At 47.6% G+C, this 22215-nt stretch overlaps 1 protein-coding gene across 2 annotated transcripts in view; it reads left to right on the top strand.

The window, feature by feature from the left end:
• The window catches only part of ST8SIA5 (ST8 alpha-N-acetyl-neuraminide alpha-2,8-sialyltransferase 5), a 66904-nt gene that overhangs the window by 18096 nt on the left and 26593 nt on the right, over positions 1–22215 (top strand). Inside the window, exons 2-3 of one of the 2 annotated variants that reach the window (XM_084832869.1) lie at positions 4435–4542; positions 21026–21118. In XM_084832869.1, coding sequence (XP_084688995.1) covers positions 4435–4542; positions 21026–21118 — 201 coding nt within the window. The remainder of the gene's footprint in view (positions 1–4434; positions 4543–21025; positions 21119–22215) is intronic. The other variant, XM_084832870.1, reaches the window with a different exon arrangement.

Here is a 22215-nt window from a genome sequence, read left to right as displayed (position 1 = left end):
ACCTACAGTCCCTTGGTATAACAAAAGTGGCTAGAAAGAGGTTCTCAGGGACTGGATTCGCACCACACTTTTCTACAGTAGTTAACTGTAGAAGTTTAAGTTGTTGTTTATTCGTTCAGTCGCTTCCGACTCTTCATGACTTCATGGACCAGCCCACGCCAGAGCTTCCTGTCGGCCGTCGCCACCCCCAGCTACCCCAAGGTCGAGTAGAAGTTTAAGTAGGTGAACTTAAAAGCTGGCTCACTAGTTTTTGGCATTTTAGTGGGTCCTTATAAGAATATTACTGCTCTTGCATTTCCACCCCACTGCCCTAATGGACCAACACAGATAATTGCAATTTTTGTTCTGCAGCTGTGGAATTCCATGCCTCAAAAGCAGGTGTGGGCGTAGAACTCCAGATATTTTGGACTTCATTTCCCAGCATTCTTGACTATTGGCCATACTGGCAGAGGCTTTTGGGAGTCGAGGTCTATCTATCTATCTTCTCCCCACCCCTGCTCTAGAGAACAGTGCCTGAGCATTTTGGGAGGGTATTACAGTATCTTTTACGTTAAGTGGCTTCTTGTGACTGGGGCTGGGGTGCAATTATTACTCACTTGGTCGTTTGCTTTGACAGTTATAGCTGCTTTTTAATGTATGTTTTTCTTTCTCAGTAATTGTTATTCCATCAAGCAAATTTTCTGTAGGAGTCCATGGTTCTTGAAAATATGAGTCTTAAGTGTGGCAGAGACTCTTGCAAGGCTGTTATCCAGTTGTCTTTTGCTCTTGCAGTCTGAAGGCTGCAGTCTGAAGGTAGTTTGACTGTCATTCTTTCTGCTCAGGGAAGCTTTGGAACTGTAGTTTCCTGAGAGGAGCAGTGGCTAGGGATTTAGCAGAGGAGCCTTACAAAACTAGAGTTCCTAGGATTCTTTGAGGGAAGCCAAATATTTTGGCCACCTAATGCGAAGAGAAAACTCCCTGGAAAAGACCCTGATGCTGGGAAAGACTGAAGGCAAAAGGAGAAGGGGACGGCAGAGGATGAGATGGCTAGATAGCATCACGGATGCAATGAATATGAACTTGAGCACGCTCCGGGAGAGAGCGCAGGACAGGAAGGCCTGGCGTGCTATGGTCCATGGGGTCACGAAGAGTCGGACACGACTGAACGACTGAACAACAAGACACTTCAACTAAAATAAAACGATTAGAGCAGGGTTGGGGAACCATTGGCCCTCCAGATGTTGTTGGACACCAACTACCATCAGCCCCAACTAGCATGGCCCAACCAGCACCCCAGCAGGGATGATGGGACTTGTTCAGCAACATCTGAAGGGCCAGAGGTCCCTCTTTATCAATATTAACTCAGATTACTTATTGTTGGTCTGGGAAAAGCATACTTACTTAGAAAGAAGAGACTGAGAATGTTCTGATAACATATCATTTATATCCCATATCAACCTGCCTAGACATGGAGATCATCTGCTGATGCTCTCCTTTGGGTTCCCCCACTGCTGGAGGTGAGATGGGTAAGACAGGTGGCGACCAGGGAGATGTCCTTTTCAGTTGTTGGTAAACCCCTAAAGAAGCTTGCCGGGTGCCAGCTTAGTTATCCCTAAGGTGCCAGGCAAAAATGTTGTCATTTTCCCAAGCCTTTTAGGTCTTCTCCATATTTAGATGTAATGTCTCGTTCTACTGTTTTAATCACTTGTTTTATTCTTTTTGCCTTGACTATACTTTTGTTGCAGAACTTACTATAAATTTCCCTGGGATAATTACCAATAAAGGGTGGTATACAAATGCATTAAAAATTAACATTGTACTTATTTATATTTAAGATTTGTATCTCACTCTTTCTTTCTTTTCTTTTTTTACCATCAGGCCCTTAAAGTGGTTTATTGCATTTTTAAAATGCAGTTTTAATGATGTCTTACATATCTGCCCCGACCTGATACCTTATTTAGCATCTTATCACTCTGGGTGGGGAACCATCTGCTGAAGCCACAGCGGGCTGTCAGAGGAGAGACAGATTACTGTTATCAGAGGTCTGCACTGATTGCTTGCAGAGGTCTTTTTTTAATTAGGCCGAGGGCCATGGGTTGTCCACCCGTTATGACCTTTCCCTCTCCCACCATTTTGTTGCTGGCTAAAGAAACTCAGCATGGTCAAAAGCACTTTTCCCAAGCATGGTTGCATGCCCCCAAAGGGACAATGCCCTTAGGCAGCGTCCTTCGGTAGTGCATGAAGGTTACAAGCCTCCCGGGACTGCAGTGTTCTTGTAATGTCCCAGGAGCCAATGCAGAGAGGATCCAGGTGGTGTTCTGCTTGAGACGCATTTACGTTACATTAGGTTTGATACTGGCTGGGACACTGACAAAGGATAATTCTGGAGACAAGAGTGTGTGTGTGTCCCCACGCCGAGAGTTGGGGTTTTTTCAGAGAGTGAGGTGGGTTTTTTTTTTCCTCCAGAGAGTTGAAGTCATTTTGAAAGAGGGATGGGTTCTTGTGGTGTGTATAGTTATCCCACTTCTGCCCCTAGTAAGTAGGCTTTCCAGGACTTTGGCCCTCTTCCCACTTTCAAACTGCTCATTGGATGCATGGAGGAACACAGGGCCAGGGTTGGGGCCTAGCATGCGACAGGCTGCCATGGAGCCCAGGCCTGACAGGGAGTGATGGGAATGTGAGCCAGAGGCGGGGGGTGAGATTGTGAATGGGCTGAGGTTCAAGTGCCAGATCAGGCAAAGAGGAATCGAAGGCCAGAGGTTGGGGGACGTAGCCATGAACAGGCTGCAGGTCAAATACCAGTTTGGGGAGGCAAGGCGAGGCTAATACAGGGCCAGGCCAGTGAGAGGCAGAGACAGCATCTGTGGTACTACCTGGTAGGGCAAGTTGCTCAGGCTGCTGGGCAAGCCTAGAAGCAAAGCTTTTATAGGGCCTGGTGCCTCTCCATTGGCCAGCAAGGTCAGCTGACCACCTTCAAGCTGTACTATTAGCTGACGGAAGGCAGGCCAGTACTGCAGCCCTTGCCCTGTGGAGTCCGCTGTGGCTGGTTGAAAGCCCAGAGTGCTGGTGGTACAGGAGGTAAGGTACTGAAGGCCCTGGTTCAATCCCCTGCCTCGCATGGAGCAGGATTGTACCCACTGGGCCTGCCCCTCTGACCTCCATGCATTCAGTGGAAGGTGTAAGCAGAACTCTATCTGTGTGCAGCTGTGTGCGCGTAGCCTCTGGGAATGTGTACAGCTTCATTCACACCTTCCACTGAAGGTCCAGGGGGTCGGCTGGCAACCTATTTGGGCCCCCAGCTGTGGAAAGAGACCCCTAGGGAGGTTCACTTGGCACCTACACTGTACTCCCTCCAGTGCCAGGAGAAGACCTTTTTATTCTCCCGCTATTTTAGTGTTTTAGCTTTCTGGTCTTTTAGCTGGTGTTTCAAATCTGTATTTTAAATCTCTGCACAGCTGCTAGGTTTTATTCTGGTTGTACTGTTATACTGCAGTTTTAAGCTTTTATATTTTGTATTGTCTTATGCTGCACTTTGTAGTTTTAATTTTTGTGAACCGCCCAGAGAGCTTCAGCTATTGGATGGTATAGAAATAAATAAGGAAAGGAAAGGTTCCTTCTGTGCAAGCACTGGGTCATTACTGACCCCTAGAGGGATGCTGCTTTCACTGGCGTTTTCATGGCAGACTATAGCGGGGTGGTTTGCCATTGCCTTCCCCAGTCGTGACTACCTTTCCCCCAGCAAGCTGGGTACTCATTTTACCGACCTCGGAAGGATGGAAGGCTGAGTTGACCTGAGCCAGCTACCTGGGACCCAGCTTCCGCTGGGATCGAACTCAGGTCGTGGGGAGACTTTCAGTTGCAATACTGCCGCCTACCACTCTGCACCACACGAGGCTCAGAAATAAACAAACAAACAAACAAATAATTTGCATTTCTTGTGTTTAGCAAACGTGGCTTGAAGGTGGCAATAGGGCTACTTCAGATGTTGTTGGACTACAACTCCCATCATCCCAATGGCCATGCTGGCTGGAGACAATGGGAGTTTTAGTCCATTACTTCTGGAGGACCACACATTGCCCACCTCTGGTTTATATTGTACTTTACTTTTGGAAACAAACAGTAAAATCTGAAAACGAATGGGTCTTTTCACTTCTGTCTTTTGTCTTGTGAATTTTTCAGGCCCTTTTAGGTGTGCTAGCAAGGGGGGGAAAAAGGCTTAGATTCTGCAGGGCAGCTTAACTAAATGAAAAATAATATTCTGAAGTTCAGTTTTCAAAGGAAAAAGAAAACAAACAAATACCTCCCTAACCTTTAACAATAAAGCAATGAGTTATGGGCCTTCCCATTCATTCCTGTCTTTTGGAAAAAATGTATTCTGTCCACCATATAACAGATGATGAAAAGAACTGAGCCGATGAATGATGTGAAATATCAATTGCCTCATTTTCTTGCTAGTGGGCTGCAGTTTAGCTGGCAGAGTGGAGAGGAAATGGCCAATTGGACCAGCAGCCTCAATTTCACGGATGGCGGAGCTCTGCGGAGTGGCGCTGACACAGGCACCAGGTACAAACGCACAGGGCATGAATGCAGGAGGGGCGGCCGCAGTCAACAGGAAGAGTCTCTAGGCACAGTCTGGGGAGGCACCACAGCGGAGGGGTGGAGCACATCCTTTGCATGCAGAAGGTTCTGGATTCGATACCCAGGATGTCTGGGCTCATGGGTAGGAAAGGCCCCTACCCGAATCCCTGGGGAGCCCCCTCAGGTCAGAGTTGACTTTATTGGGCTAGATGGGCCAATGGTCTGACACTGTATAAAATAGTGCTGAGCCAACCCCCTTCCTGCAACGATGACGTGCTCCTTGGGGGCTGCAAAGCTTCAGGGGGGCATTTCAGCAATTTGGGGTGGGTAGCAATCAAGCTTTTGGCTACTTTTTACAAAACCCACAGGGCTCTGAGCAAGGGCAGGAAATATTGCCCGCATCCAGAGTGCTGCAGGACAGTGCCATCTGATGCCATGATGCTGTCATGAAGCCAAATTGGAGCGAAGGCAGTTCACTCTGGAGCCCTGTTGGTGTGGGGGTGAAAGCTACAAGGGCTCCCAGGAGCACAATTTCCCCAACCATCAGGACTATGAAACAGGCAATAGCCCCAAAGGGATGTGTGCGTACATGGGGAGAGGGTTGTGAAACTATCCCCCAACGTCTGCATTTGAGCCGAAAAGATTCCTGAGAAGAACTTTTTGCTCGGCTCTAGCATAAAAATCAGCTTCATTAACCTACACGAGGAGCTGGGCCCACCATGTTGGGAGGTTTAAAGGTATGTCTAGGGCAGTCTTCCATTCGGGTGTGCTTTCTGGGGATGATAGGAATTGTAGTCAAACACATCTGGAGGGCACCAGGTTGGGGAAGGCTGGTTGTCAAGGGCTCCTTGGAGGCCTCTCTCAGTCTAATCCAGTAGCCAAGTCCAGACACAGACAAAGGGATTCTTTTCAAAGCTTTATTCCTCTTTTACAACTTAACCACTCTACTGTTAGCAACTAGATATGAGCAGCAGAGTACCTATGCCCTAAGTCGGAACAGTTGGTCCCCGTTTGAAAGGGAATTACTGGCAGACCCCTGAACTTAAGGACTAGGGAGAGTCCCTCCCCTTTTCCCTTGGATCCTCTGGGTGCAGCTGTTGTTTGCGCGCCAACTGGGCACTACGCCTCCTTTCTGCGCCCTCCATTTGGCGCCGCTCTCTGCGTCGGCGTCGTGCGTTCGTCAAGTCTGCTTTCTGCGCTCTGTCACTCCCAGGGCTGCTATCTAAGCTAGGAATACTGGTGGGAGGAACCTCCGTCAGCTGTTGGCCCTGGGAAAAAGGGGCGCACTCCTCTCCCAGGAGCGACTGCTCTTCCTCAGAATCAGAACTACTCTGGGATTCTATGGGCTCCGTGTCCACCCTGACTCTGGTCTGGGGTGACAGGCAGCACCCAAGTAACGGGCAGCTTGCTTGCTTGCTTGCTGGTAGGGCTCACATAGGGGTTAAGAAGCCAGCTCTGCGGCTTGGAGTTCAGATCTTGAACTGTTGAGACTTGCCGCTTTCTCTCAGCCTCAACGCTGCCACCTGCAGCTGCCACCTGCAATAATAGGACAGACAAGGGATTTGTGAGGCACATTGACATAATGTGTGTAAAACACTTTATAAATAAGCAGCTCATAAGCTGCTAATGTCATCATTATTATGATCCGGGGCTGCCTGATATGTAATAGCCACTGAAGTTTGCCCATCAATTCATCTCCACAGCAGGAAAAGCTCTGATTGTTAAACCTCCAGCAGCTGTTAAAGACACAGGATACCCTGCTGGCAATTCTGTAGGTAGCAAGTATATTCAACGATGCCAATTAAGGATCATTTATTTCCCTCCCAGCGTCTTCCTAATTGTCACGCTATTCTCTGGCTTTGGATAGGAGCACAAAGTGATATTAAGCCTTTAATTTTCACATCACAACATGGTCTTGCCGGGAGCTAAACCCTGTTCTCCCTCCCTGCCTCTGCCCCGGCACCAAAATCTGCTAGAGTTTGGGGGAAAAGGTGCTAGTTTTTCTATAGCATTTCAGTATTAAAGGAGACTTAAGAGTGCATGGATCTGCCTTATTTCTCTCAGACCATTGGGTCTCTCCAGCTGTGAGTTGCCTAATTGAGCCTTCCCTATCCTAGTCTCATTGGCCATGCTGACTTGGGAGGATGGGAGTTGTAGTTCAACATACCTGGGGGGTGCCAGGGTGGAGCCATGCGGCTTAATTGGATTGGTGTGAAGTGAGACTGGGGAACATCCAAAATGATCCACTTGAATAAAGGGACGAAGTTTCAGGATGCTGAAAAAAATGTGTGTATATATATTTTTGTTATATCAATGTCTGCAGAGGTCTCTGAAAAAGACTGGTGACAAGTTGTAGGATTCATCTCGGAGACTATTTTTCAAAACCGTATTCTTAAGTATCTGTTTATGTGCTTTTGTCCTTCTTTCCTTAATCTAGCCCCTAAAGAAGGCCCAGGCTCAGGGCTGAAACAAGCTGGGACTAAAACCACATGCATGTTCTTTTTCAACATCCTGAGACTTTGTCTCTTGATTCCATTTCATCTGATTGGTAGCGGCTCTCCAGGGTGTCAGGCAGATTTCTTCTTTCCCATCCGTGCTGCCTGATACCCCTTTGGGTGGAGATGCTGGCAATTCAGGTCAAGGTCTCCTGCATGCAAAGCATGTGCTCCACCCCTGAGCTGCCACCACGTCCCATAATCCTGCCCTTTGGCCAGGCCATGGATGCCACAGGGCTGTCCCATCTTCTTCCAAAACAGGTTGTCCCTTTCCTTTAACCGCTGCCCCTTTCTCCCTCCATCGCTCTGCCTTTATTCCCTGTGTCAAGGTTCCCCTTATGACCAGGACACCCTGAGCAGCTCCTTAAGGATCTCTTGCCTGAGTCCCACCTTCCTTCTTTTAAACTTCCCCTTCCCACTAACATGGGGTTTAGGCTGTAGATGTGGGGTGATTGGCACTTCAGACACTTGGGCTTTAACCACAACAGTTTACTGGTAAATTAAAGGAAGCAAATCGCAACTGAAGGTATTTACAGAATAGAGCTGAGTGATACAAAAGGCATTAAGAGAAAATAATGGTTACAAAAGCACAAATTACTCTACCCTAGCGGCAGTTAGATTTCTCCAAGCTGCTTCTTCCTGCTCTCTCTTCCTGCTCTGGTCTTCCTCTCTCTCCCCTGGCTATCTCTCCCTTTTTATCCCCCCAAGCTGAAAGTACTGTTTCAAACCTGAAGAAATGAAACTTAACCAGGGATATGAAACTATTTCCCAGGGATACCCCCTCCCAACAAACCCCACCCCACCCCCAGGCCTCTAGGCTTGACCTTTTTCTTTTCCTTGCCTCTGTAGGCCCCAAACCTTCACACCCTGCCACCCCCCCTTTAGCCTTTGCTAACTCCTGAAATAGGTCTTGCCCGGCTCTAGGCTGGTTCAGAGCTGAATTTGGCTGCAGTGCTCCCAGTGACTCACATAGCACTTGGAAGCATCCGTATAGATGTAAGAGCCGGGACAACCTCTGGACTTCTCGAGCGTAAGTCTCATTCATTCTCTTTCTCTCTCTCTCTCTCTCTCTCTCTCTCTCTTTCTCTCTCTCTCTCTGAGAGCTTCTCCACACCAGGCTTTTTATCCCACAACTTTAGCCAGGCTTCTGCTTCCGGATTCTTTGTCGGATTAAGATTAGCTCCTTCACACACACTTCCTCCTTTTTATCTGGGGATAGCCTTTATCTGCAAGTTTCATTATACAGCCACTAGATGGCATTGCTGTTATGGCACAACTCCGTCATTGCACACTTAGGTTCAAATCAGTTCAATCCACCATTTTTTAATAGCTCGTTATTGCCATTGCAAATAAAGCTGCGGAAGTCGTCACAAAACATGATAGAGACCATGGAGGGTGACGACGTTGTGTAAATGTCCCCAAACTTCTGTGAGTAACCAATCTTGATTGCACGATAAAAGCCCCGTGTGGAGAAGCCCTCGCCCCCCCTCCCCCTCCCCCCCCTCTCTCTCACACACACACACTTACACACATTCACACAGCCAGCAACCCCAGCCTGATCATGGCTTTACCGCCACTATTAGTCATGATAAAGCAGGGATCTGGGCTGCAGCCCCCTCCCGCCTCCAGCCATCCTGACCCGATCACTGCTTCAGTCCAGCCGATCCCTGCTGCTTTGGGGTCCCTGGGGAAGGAGGAGGCAGCCTTCTCTGTGCCTCTGATCCTGCTTCATGAGCACCGTGCCGCCATGGCTTTTTCATTGTTGGCAGCTTTCACAGTACTGACCGTGGGGGCTTAGGGGACTGCACAGCAGGACTCGGGGGTGGTGGTGTTGCAGGTTGTACTCCCCTGCACTATGTTCATTTCAAATCTCAGAGGGAGCAATGCAACCCTCAGCGAAGAAGAAGAAGAAAAAGCTGATCTGTATGCTGCAGTAAACCGTAACGGACTACATTGCTCTCCTTCAGCAGTTACGTGATTCCGGCTGTTAACAGTTGCAAAATGCATCACTCAAAAGAGTCACTGCCCTTCCTTTGACTCTCTCATGCAGGCCAGTTTCTGACCCATCAGGCTTAATGTGTCCCTTCACCTATGGTGGCCCATCAGAGGCCACACGGATTTTAGTGTTGGGCGAAACGATCATTTTATTATGACATTTTTAATCCCACCCTTCTTCCAAGGACCTTACAAGGCTCTCTCCCATGCCCATTTGCATCAGTACAGTAACCCTGTGAGGTAGGTCAGGCTAGTCCAGGGCTCCAGACACTATGCCACAGTGCCTCTCCATCCATTGTCACCCCTGTTTTCACTTCGAGAAAATGGCGGTGGGCAGGAAAGCTATTTTGGGGAGGAGAACGAAAAGGGTAACTTCCTGGTGGTGCTACTTCTCAGCGGCAGTCGGCCATTATTATAATTTAGACCCCGAAAGGAGAGAAACATCTCAGCATGCAAAGATTTTATTTGCCTACAAATAAAATCATCGTAACCTGAGACGTTTCTCTCCTTTTTAGATTGACTTTGGATGCTCACCAGCCTTTGTACCACTATTATAATTTCCCAGAAGCCCCCTGGGGGGGTGCAACACTTTGTGATGACATAGCATCGTTCCCCGGGGACTTCTGGGAAATCAAAACGGTACCTACCAGCTAGGAAGGGGGCCACTGCCTCAGTTCTTGCAAAACCTTTGGCAGTGGTGGGGAAGAAAAAAGTGGGGAGGTTTGGGGGCACTTGGCTCCCCGCCCCCAACACACAGCTTTAAGTTCAGTGAACTTCTTGGTTTGGCTTCCTGCCTGGGGCTGGGAAAACAGGGAGGTTGCTGAGCATCTTGACGCTCTCTGGGGACCTATAGGAGTGAGCCCAGGGAAGGACCAGGGTTCTTTAATCCCTTTCCCTCTCCTGACGGAGGCTGCGATCAGCAGGGAAAGTTCAGGCTGGTAGCCCCTCCTTGCCTCCAAGACATTTAATCTTGGAGGGCAATATTTGTCCCTCTTTCCTGCTTCATTCTGCAGTGATCCTGTAGACCCATGTGGCCACCACTCTCCAGCTCAAGAGGGCAACCTGGTGCCCTCCAGATGTGCTGGACTTCAGTTGCTATCATTCCTAGCCAGCCTGGCCAAAGGAATGATGGACTTTGCAGTCCAATACTTCTGGAGGGCACCAGGCTTGGGGAGGTTACACCAAGCAATTGAAATGATGCAGAGCAAGGCGTTTAGCAAGGTGACTGTGCTCCAGCTGCCACAAGGGCCTTCTGTAATGGTTCAGGAGACAGCTCTGTTTTTCTGATGCTTAGCGCATCCATGCGCGGTATCCAGCATTGACGGCGCTGATTATTAACAGTGGCGGGCGCTGATAATATGTGTTTATTACATGAATGTTAAAGCTTGTTCTTTGGCCTAGAGGCTCTCGGAGTGGGATATGGCAATTAAAAACAAAAACCTGGAATGAATAGGAAAAATCACATCATCACTAAAGCGCTAACACACTTGGCAGCAAGGTCAGAGTAAGAAAACAAAATAGCAGACTAAGGGCACAGTCCCATGCATGCTTAGACAGAAAAAAGCCCTACAATTCCCCAGCATGGCTGGCTGGGGAATGCTGGGAATTGTAGGACTTTTTTCTGTCTATGCATGGGATTGCACCTAAAAATACTAATAGTTTTGATAACTTTGATTTTATTGTCTATTTGAATGGACTGTTTTTCATTTGCTCTGTTAGTTGGTATGTTTTATGTTGTTATTTTTTTTAATTAATGGTACTTTATTGTTTCTTACTATTTGTTAGTTCGTAAATCAATAAAAAGAATGAGCCGTAAAAGGCATGGGCAAAGAAAAAGGCTTGGAGCAGGTGCTGAAGCAATGTCAGATGTGGCACCAGGCAGGTCTCTGTGGGGAGGGCATTCCAAAGCCAGGGTGCCACCACCAAAAATATCCCATTCCTGGTCACCACCTGCCTTGCCTGAGGGCAGTGAGACACAGAGAAGTGCCCCGAGGTCAGTTTTAGTACTTGGGCGAGTTCATGTTGGCAAAGGCAGCGTTTAAGGTAGTGGCGGCTGGTGACTCCAGTTCTGGAGGGGTAGTAATTCCATTCAGGGTTTTAGTTACCACCAGCCAAAACTCTAACAGTGCTATCCAAGGTGCTGAATGGTGCTATCCAAAGTGCTGCACCCTATCCCAAAATGGGATCAGCACTGTGGATATGACCACTGGTTTAAGGTACCCAGATCCCAAGCCATTTAGGGCTTGAAAGATCAGACTGAGTGCTTTGAATTGAATCCAGGAATAGACTGATAGTCAGTGCAGTTGTTTCAAGTTGGGATGAGAGCCAGCCCCAGGCTCTAACCTACCAGCTGTATTTTGTGCCAACGGAGGCATCTGAGTAGTCTGCAAATAGGGATAGAGGGATCTGTCAATTTCAATTTCTCCCTGTTTCTCATTATTCCTGATCTTAAGTTTGGTTCTTCTCAAACCTTCAGAATTTCTCCAGTCTTGTTTGGTTTTTATCCCAAACTGATATTATTATTTTTTAAAGTTTGCATGAAAATTAATAACCATGTTTGTGACATTTCTTCAAGTACATGTATTTTTGTATGCATTTCCCCCCTAATATGCATATTTTGGGCAAGCAATTTTCCTAATATAATGCATTTTCAAATGTTATTTCCCCTAAGATATGCATATTTGTATGCATTTTTCATTGAAGAACTCCATTGCAAAATTTGGAGAAGTGAACATTTCAGAGGATAGCTGAGCTTCAGTTCATATAGTGGTTCGAAAAGGCAAGATTAGATTAATATGTATTAAAATGTGAATTGAATAAATCTCCCCCCCGCCCCTGTTTCAAAGGTACCCTTCCATACAGCACAGTATTTGACTGAATGAACCAACTAACCAATTATGGGTAATGACAGATGTAACATTTTTAGAACAGTGGGGCCATTTTGGAAATGTCCTCACTGTCTTTGACACACATGTATCTTTTCCTCTCAGTAGGGTGAGCTATTCAGGGAGAAGAAAAGTTCCCTTATTTTGGAGTGAAAGTTGGCTCTGGGCACGCGTGTGTGTTTTACATTGGCCGGTGCCGTAATGTGCTACCATGCCTCCCCCAATTCTCTGAGCAACTCTGCAAGCTTTAAAAATGTGTGTTTAAAAAAAGTGTGTGGTGGGGAGATGAACGATGAACGTCTAACAAATAAACATATTTTTGGACATTTTTGTAAAAGTCAGACATCCCATCTGAAGCATGAGGGGAGAGTGAGACTGATGGCTAATTCAGGATTTTACTTGCAGGCGTGTAGATACGCAAGTTAAGTTGCAAAGCTCGGATCACACCATGGGTGAAGAACCCCCTGTGAACACTGTTTAAAATGGTACGTTTGTCTTCACCCTGGGTTTGCCATTGCTCCTGTTTCTTTAATTGCTCAGGGCGTCGAGCAGCCTCCTCCAAGCTGGTAGCCTCCAGATGTGTTGGACTGCAACTCATGTGTTGGACTGCAACCCAGCCATTTCATTTATTTCTATACCTCCCAATAGCCAAAGCTGTCCTGATGAAAGACAGCGTGGCCCTTTTGGCTTGGAGGGCTGCATGGCGAGGTCTGATGTCACCACACCTAAAAAAAGACATCAGATTGCTGGAAAAAGGGCAGAAAAGGGCAACTAAAATGATAAAGGGGCTGGAGCATCTCCCCCTATGTGAGAAGGTTACAACAGCTGGGATTGTTTGGCTTGGAAAAAAGGACAGTAAGGGGAGACATGATAGAGATGTACAAAACTATGCATAGTGTGTAGAATGTGGATAGGGAGACATTTCTCTCTCTCAAAATACTAGAACTCACTGGGGTCAGCCCATGAAGCTGATTGCTCTGAGATTCAGGACAGATAAAAGGAAGGGCTTCTTCACACAGCACATAGTTAAGCTATGGCATTTGCTACCACAACATGTAGTGATGGCCACCAATTTGGATGGCTTTCAAAGGGATTGGACAAATTCCTGGAGGAAAAGGCTATCAATGGCTCCTAATCTTGATGGCTATGTGCTACCTCCAGTACCAGAGACAGTGAGCCTATGTACACCAGTTGCTGGGGAACATGGGTGGGAGGGTGCTGTTGCGCTCGTGTCTTGCTTGTGGGTTCCTGATCAACAGCTGGTTGGCCACTGTGTGAGCAGAATGCTAGACTGGATGGACCCTTGGTCTGATCCAGCAGGGCTCTTCTTAAGTTCTTATGTCAGTGGCTTGGTGAGCTGGACACTCTGTCTGGATGCATTCTCCCCACCCACCCCCCACAAAAATTGGTTAACTTCTCTTTTTCTGGTAGGGCCCCTGTAGAAATTTAGCAGGTGAAATTTGCCTTATCACTTTATTTTCATCCAGAAAAGGCTTCAGCTGCTACATTTCTGTGTGCCAGGTGGACATTAAAGGCATGGGAGCAACACCAGTGAAAATATTGGGACTCCAGTCCCAAAATAAAGCACCCCATCGACTATCCCAAAAGCCAGGATCATTCTGAGGTTTTGTCCAAATGCATTTTGCATGAGCAAAGCCGCTGCTGAGCGCCTCTCCTATTGCGAGAACATGCACAACTCAGGCCATCAATACCAAGTTGGCTTCCACAGCCGCCGGCCACCTCATAGCCGAACTTCATCTTGATGAAGAGGGCTGATTATAGCAAACTGGCAAGGGCATCTCTCCCCCGCATTCCCCCTGTCTGTGCTATTTATGCAGTGTTAAAAGCCTGCAGCTGCAGTTGCATGTAATCGCATCAGTCAGAGTGGGAGTTAATAGACGCACAATCCGCAGTAGCAGCGGAGAGCGAGTGGGCAGAAGTGCAGAGCGTCTCCTGGGGCGGGGGGGGGGTGGCGGCGTGGGACAGGCTGCGCTTGGGCAGAGCCTTTTCTGCACATCCGCAAGCTGACTGTGCTCATCGGCTGCAGAGGAAGAAGAGGGCTGGAGAGGCTGCAAAAGCAAAGCAAATGGGAAGCAGGCTCCGATGGCAACAGTCACTTTAAAGAGGAGTTCCTGCTGCCATGGAGTTAACATAAGACCTCAATAGCACAGGACCCGGATGGGTTCAGACCTCCATTTAGAGCCGGGATGGCCCAGAGGCTGAAGCTAGCCCTCGGCCAATTTTATTTGGCCCCTACTGGCCTTATCAAATTTTAATTACAGTGTGGCAAAAAGGTTAGCTGCAGTTTGTGATGTGATAAGTCAAATGTGAACATTACCTTCGGATTGTACATGAATTCGCCAGCTATATCGGAGGGCAGGCACTCCATAACTGAAGCTCTCGCTACTAGATTGCGCCCTCTTTATTACAGCATGGCTGGCTGGGGTATGCTGGGAGTTGTAGGACTTTTTCTGTCTAAACACGCATAGGATTGTGCTGTTGGTGAAATGCTGGATGGACTTGCACCTTCCCTGTTGCTCTTCCTTCTGGCTGTGCCCATCTTTCAGGTGGGTGGGAATCCACTTTCTAAACAGGAAATGGCCAAAGAAGAAGCAGGCCACCTTGGGAAATATTTATATCCATCTCCTAAAATTGGCCGCCAGCACCGCCCCACCACTCTCTTTTGGAGTTTCTTCATGAGCCAAGTTTCCCTCTTGCCTGCCGGATTCCATATGGCAGATGAGCTGTTGAAATGTGAGCTGGGATTTTTCTAATTTAGGAACTGCAGACAGCACAGCTGAGGAATGATGGACATCATCCTCGATGATTTATTGATCTGTCTTCACAGCTGCCTAGTTTCCCCCCATTATCATGGGTATAACCTGGTGTAGAAGGAACATGGTTGCATCTCCTGGTGTTTAGTTCAAAAGGAAGAGGCACCACCAAGGGGCTGTCATACCAATGGTCCATTTTGCCCAGTGTTGTGTACTCTGACTTGCAAGGGCTCCTGGACCTGGCCGTTCATGGTTGATACATAGGGATGACCATCGCTGGGAAATATGGTTCTTTTTTGACTCAACGCAGTTCTGACACAATTTGCATTTGTGAACCGAGCTGCAGGATGTTCCCTGAACTCTGGAAAGTTTTTTTGTGCTTTCCCCCCGCAGGTTCCACAATTTGCACAAATTTCTGAACAATTTGCGGAAATTTCTGAGCAATTTGTGCAAATTACAGCCGCATCTGTGGAAATTCAGCTGTAATTTACACAAATTGCTTGGAAATTTGTGCAGACTACTCAGAAATTCGTACAAATTGCAGAACCTGCAAAAAAAAAAAAAAAAAAGCAAGATGCCTGGAAAATCCATGAACTGGCCCAACTTGTTGTGGAGCAAGTCAGGTGCCACAGCATGAACTGGAAAGAAGTCTGGGGGGCCAAACCTAGGAAAATTCATTGAGCTCTATCCCCAAAACAGATTTCTCTGACATTCCTAGTTGTACATGGGGCTGCCTTGAAGACCACTTCACTTGATTCAAAATTCAGTCAACCAAGATTTATTAGTCAACCAGCCATAATACAGAGCAAACAAAGAACAAGACAAACCAAAATATATAGTTTACAGTATCAGGGGCAATTTCAGTGATCAAGCATCGAAAGTCTAGTATTGATTGATGGCACTTTTAGACCACCCAATAACTGGAGTTCTCTGGGCAGTGTATATTTAAATTAAAAACATAAAATACAAACAATAAACTGTGATAAGAACAGCACATCAGTAAACCAACAGCAAAGGATAGAAATAATGCAGCACATAAAACCAAAGTAAAACGAGTACCAAAATAAATCAGTGTGAAGAACTAAAAGTACTAAAACAGTTCTTAAAAGGCTCGGGGGGGGGGGGATAGAAAGAAGATTTCACTAGCTGCAGAAAAGATGACAACACAGGTTCCAGGTGAGTCTCTCTGGCCAGGGCATTCCACAGATGAGGAGCCACTACTGAAAAGGCTTTGTAGACCTTGTCTCATAGACACCTACCTTGCCTCATTTGGCAGGGACACCTGGAGGAGATCCTGAGATGAAGACTGTGGGGTCCATGAAGGTAGTACTAATAACAACATTCAAGGATTTAGCTACTGACAAAGTTATGTTGGTGCTGATCCCATCGAAACACAAAGCAAGGTGCAATTCATCTGACCTTCCAGGAAGTATTGTTATTAAAGGAGACAGCAGGTGGCCCGCTGTACTTTATACTATTTACATTAAATTACATATGTCAATTACATTGCAATTTAATATGCATTAAATTGCATATGGTGGTATTGAGCCTCTTTCAGCCCAAGGGCCAAATTCAATCTTGGAGAAGCTCTTGGGGGCTGCATTCCAGTGATGGGTGGGACCAAAGGCAAAGGGGGTGGGGCTAAAATACAAAAGATACCAGCATATTATAGCTTAAAGTTCTGGCTGCCAGTAACTAATCCTTAGGAGAGGCATTTTAACTTTTTAGAATGAGGGGTAAACTGCACAAAAGCTGAGAAACTACCCAATGATTGGTGCTTGCTTGGAAGGGGTTGGGTCCAAGGAAAGGGTATATGGCCATCTGGGAAACCCTGGAGAGCAGGATTCCCCCCCCCCCGAGATTCAAGAGATTCACTTTCAGCTGAATTACAAGGGCAAACTCTTTGCATGAGCAGACTTATTTCAAAGTGACCTTGGCAAAAAAGAAGAGGCTCCTGTATTTTGGGCACAGATACTGATCTCACAGAAGGAGCACAGTCATTCAGGTTCTGACTATACAAGCCATGAGCCGGGGGGCGGGGGGGCAGGCATGCTGCGAATGAGATAACTTCTTCTGTTGATCAGTATTCTGAATCCTTGGCTTAATTACATATTTTGAATGTGTGCTGTCAAATATAAGTAGCTGGGTTGGGGAAAAGCTCAAAGAATGGATGTTTGATGAGAGAGCCTTTTTCCAGGAAGAAATAAATGGTTCAACTAATGTTAGATAAACATGGGAATTGGCAGGATTCAAAATATAACCGCTATGCTGCTGACTGACACAGCTCATCTGATAGACCAGGGGTGGGCAACCCCTGATGTGTGCAGCCCACAGCCTAATTTGAAAAGTCCTCTGCAAGTGATCAGTTCAGACCTCTGGCAAGAGGTCCCCCCCACCTCCCTATCTAGCAGCTTAGGGATGTACGATGGCATAATGTTCATTCTATCTGTGTTTCATGGGTTGTCAGGCACCTTCTGTTCCATTGTCTGCCCATCAATGGAATTGGAGGGTTTTTTTTCATTTCCAAATGTGCACAAATTCATATTTGCACAAATTCACATGTGCAGAAATGTGCAAATCTCCCCAAAATGTGCATTTTCACACTTTAGCCTATGGGGGAAATGCACATTTCAGCCAGGTTTTTTTTTAAAATTAATTTTTGGTATTTTTCTATGACGAAATTTGCACAAAATTCCCAGAGGTGAGAAAAATGGTCCACAAGTCCGCAGAATCTGCCCGACAGGGGTAAAGCCGGTCTGCTGTGGAATCTGAGGGTCAAATTCATAGAAATCTGCACACATTTGGTTCCGTTGCAGATTTCTCTGACATCCCTACAGCAGCCCACCGTTCTCTACCACTGAGCTACGGCATCTCCCCTTTCCATCTAATATGTTTTACTGTCTTGAGCTGCTATCTGTTTTTAATGTCTGTTGGTTCTTTTGCTTCTTTAACATTTAAAGCTTTGCATTACGTTAAGGATAGGCTTCTTCTTGCAGTGTGTGATAACATTTCTGTTGCAATCTGCAAGCTTCCTCAGAAGTCGTTGTATTGAACTGTGGGATAAAAATGATGTAAAATGAAAGACATAAGAGTTATGGAACTGAGAGAGACCAGAGGGGCAAGCATGATATGCAGGGGTGATATGCTCATGGCTCTGTAAGCACAAGCTCACAGGTTCAGGCCCTGACATCTCTATATACAGGATCTCAAATGGCAGGGCTGGGAAAGACGCCCTTCCTGAGACCTTGAAGAAGTACTGCTAATCAGAGAAGACCAGGGATGAGGAATCTCAAGCCCAGGGAGCAAATCTGGCCTGCTGAGGGTCCCAATGCAGCCCTCTGGAAGGCCACTCCCCCCCCCCGAACATTTGGTGGTTTCCTGGCTCCTGTGCAGTTTTGTTTCCACATTCTGAAAGGTTGAAATGCCTCTCCTAAGGCTTTGTTACTGGCAGGAAGAGGTTTAAGCTACCATATCCTGGTACTTTTTTTCTTGTTTTTTGGCCCTGCCCCTTGTGTCTTCGGTCCCACCCACCACTGTTATGTGGCTCCTGAGAGTTCTCCGAAATGGAATGTGGCCCTCATGCTGAAAGAGGTTCAGTGCCCCTGGATGAGATGATACAGGGCCACATGGGTCAACGGCCTGACTCAAGATGAGGCGTCTTCATATGTTCAACAGGGCACCTTTCTGAACTGCCTGCGAACTGCCCCAGAAGTATCTGGTCAGGCCACATCCGGAGTACTGTGTCCAGTTCTGGGTGCCACATTTTAAGAATGACATTGACAAGTTGGAGCGTGTCCAGAGGAGGGTGACCAGTGTGGCGAGGGGGTCTGAAAACCAACGTCTACATGGAACAATGGAAAGATCTGGGTATGGTTAGCCTGGAGAAGTGAAGATTAAAGGGAAACATGATAGCGGTTTTCAAAGATGTGAAGGCTCCTCCATCACATAGAAGATGGAGGAGATTTGTTCTCAGTTTCTCCACAGGGCAGGACTAGAACGTATGGGTGGAAATTGCAGGGAAGCAGATTTCGGCTAAGCTTCTGGACTGAACTGATTGGCAACGGGACAGAATGCTTTAGGAGGTAGTTAGCTCTCCTTCCTTGGAGGTATTCATGCAGAGACTGGATGGCCATCTGTGAGTGATGTTGCAGCTGGAAGACTGTGCACTGAGCTGGAGGTTGGACTAGATGTCCTCCAAGTTTTTATTTATTTATTTATTGCATTTATACCCCGCCTTTTTTCCTCTTGCAAGGAACCCAAGGCGGCTTACATGATCCTCCTCCTCTCTGTTTTATCCTCACAACAACAACCCTGTGAGGTAGGTTGGGCTGAGAGTCTGTGACTGGCCCAAAGTCACCCAGTGAGCTTCCATGGCTGAGTGGGGACTAGAACCCGGATCTCCCAGCTCCCAGTCCAACACTCTTGCCACTACACCACACTGGATCCCTTTGACTGCTAACATTCTTTGGTTGAGGGACATAAGACGCCGCTTTATATGGGGTCAGACCCTGGGTCCATCTAGCCCAGTATTGTTGACACTGACTGTTAGCAGCTGTCCAGGGTTTCAGGCCGGATTCCTTCCTGGCCCAACCTGGAGATGTTGGGTATCGAACCTAGAACCTTCTTCTGGCAAAGCATGTGCTCTGCTACTGAGCTATTCCCCCTCCCGTGGTTCTATCTGGCAGGCCTAGCTGGCTCTTTGGTGTGATCCAGCATGGTGGTTCTCACGTGCGTGTGAAACATAATATTTTTGAGGGGACATGAATTGATTTGTGATAGGTTCAGGGCTTATGAAAGGAGCTACATCTTCACAAAACACATCATTAAATAATGCACTGCTGCAAAGCATGGTCATAAAAACATAAGAAGAGCCCTGCTGGATCAGACCAAGGGTCCATCTAGTCCAGCATTCTGTTCACACAGTGGCCAACCAGCTGCCCATGGCAAACCCACAAGCAGGACATGAGTGCAACACCCATGTTCCCCAGCAACTGGTGTACACAGGCATACTGCCTCTGATACTGGAGGTAGCATATAGCTGTATATAGCATAGAGCCATCAGGGCTAGTAGCCATTGATGGACTTATCCTCTATGACTTTGTCCAATCCCCTTTTAAAGCCATCCAAATTGGTGGCCATCACTACATGACCAATAGTTTAAAATTTTAAAGGATTTGACAAACTCAACTATTGGCCATGATCTGTCCACAACTATTGGCCATGAGCATGAAATGGAACCTCCAGTCTAGAGGTGGTCTGCCTCTGAGTACCACGTACTGGCAGGGGGTACGAGGAGGAGGGCAGGGACTAGGGAAGACGCTCGCCCTCATGGCCTGCCTGTGAGCCAACAGCGGCATCTGGCTGGTCATTGTCTGGACTAGAGGCACCTTTGAATTGCTTCATCCAGGCATTTCCTTTCTCTTTATGAGCTGGTTTGCAGTCTCCCAACCCGTTCCTAGGGATGTGGATTCAGAGGTAAATCTCATTGAGTTCCTAGGCAAATATGTACAGGATTGTAGCCTTTAGGTGTGGACTACAGCCCACAGCATCATCTGGCTCTCTGGATGCCGCAATCCCACTTTTCCTGTCTGGACCACCCTTCTGGGAACTGTTTCCTCTTCCACAGGGTGTGGGTGCACGTGTGAAGGGATGAAGAAAAGATGTGGAGGCACAGGGAAAAAAAGAGCGATGCCATGCTGCAAACCCTGCCCACTTTTGGCTCTTCCTCCATCCACCATTGGCTGCCACTCCCTTCTTGTCTTTGCCTTTTGGCTCCCACTCCCTGCTTGTCTTTGCCCTTGGATCAGTGGCCTCACATAGGAACATGGTTCCCCACCCTTGCTTTCGTTTAAGTACTTGGCTGTTTAGGGCTCCCTTGGTGATTGGAATGGCCAACTGAGCCATCTGGATAATTTAGGAGTTTGAATACAAGGCAGCGCAATTTACACAGAGTGGCACTGACTTGGGGGAATTGCAAGAAATCCGGATAGCTGTCCTTCTCAATTCTCCCATGCAAATTTCTCCCAGCCTCTGCATGTTGCACAGCAGGTAATTGGGCAGTGGTTGTGTCCACCTAGATCATACAAATGATATGTGTATGTGTCTTATTTCAGCCTTCCCCAGCCGGGTGCCCTCCAGATGGGTTGGACTGCAACTCCTATCATTCCCAGCCAGCATGGCCATGCTGGCTGGGGATGATGGAAATTGCAGCCCAACCCATCTGGAGGGCACCCGGCTGGGGAAGGATGGTATATTTCCTAAGTATATAGGTAGTAATTATGTTTTTCTTTTGTTTCTTCTTCTTCCTGTTCTTCTCCAGGTACTTTGAATTTTATGAAGGTCCATTTGAGTATAACTCCACAAAATGCCTGGAACTGAGGCGGGATATTATTGAGGTGAAGGTGCTCTCGATGTAAGTGATCCTTTTCGCCCCCTGGTCCTAGGCAATTGTGAGTGACGGTAGCAGACATTGTGTGGGAGTTTTGCCAGACAGATCTGGGTTCAAATCCCGGCTTGGCCATGACGCTCAGGTGGAGCTGCACATCGCTTCCTGATCCTGGGTATGCTGGTAAATGATAAGGCAGGAGGAGCAAAGGAGAGAATTTGTGGGAGAGAATTGCAGGGGCAGGCCGGTGTCCCCACCTGGCCCTCTTGGGTAGCTGCCAGTGTCCTCCATATCCCAGCAGGACCCACCAGCACTGATGCCTTCATAGACCTACCTGACGGCAGCAGTGTCAGGTGGCTATATTAGTTTCTCCACACTGCCACTGTAGCATTGTTTTAGGCAAGGGCGGGCAGCCTCGGACAGTTGAGGGGGCTGCTTTCGACCCCTGTGTAACCCTCTGGGGCCACACCACACCCCCACTGCAACTAGAAATAGCTGTGCCACTGGATTGCCAGTGATTCCCAGCAGAATCACACTCCCTGCAGCCCGCCAAACAGCTCTTTGGTGGCCTGGGGAGGAACACGATTCTTCTGGGAAATAATGCACCTGCGCTCCGTGTGCCTTGTTTCCCACCAGAATCACCAGGGAATCCGGTCACGCGGCAGTGCTGGGGGCTGCGCCACAGAGGTAGGGAACCTGATGGGTGTCAGAAAACTCCCTGGGGGCCACATGCGGCCCATGGGCCGCATGTTGCTCACCCTTGCTTTAGGACTTTATCCAAAAATGGCTGCCTGCACCGCTGCCAGATAAGCCCTCAGTGAAGGACCCACCAACATAGGAGGGGGACACCACAGGGCACTTTGCCATGAGCCCCCTCAGACTTGAAGCCAGGCCTGGGCAAGTGGCAATAAATGTTGTGATTACCATGTCAAATGTGCTGAATTAGCATGCCTCACTCCCACCAACCCCTCTATCGGGGTGTCTCCTCATTCGCCATTGCTGTGTTTTTCTAACTTCCTTTCTAAAAAAAACCCCCAGCCATTTCTCTTCCTCCTCCTTTTGTTATTCTCTCCCTCTGGGAGATTTCCAAATTGTCATGCTCCACTGGTCCAAAGTACAAAAAT

The sequence above is a fragment of the Heloderma suspectum genome, chromosome 2 (genome assembly GCF_057233095.1).
Source record: "Heloderma suspectum isolate Gila_16-S chromosome 2, 16-S_ref, whole genome shotgun sequence".
Classification (NCBI taxonomy): domain Eukaryota; kingdom Metazoa; phylum Chordata; class Lepidosauria; order Squamata; family Helodermatidae; genus Heloderma; species Heloderma suspectum.
This window is presented reverse-complemented; position numbering and strand designations above follow the sequence as displayed.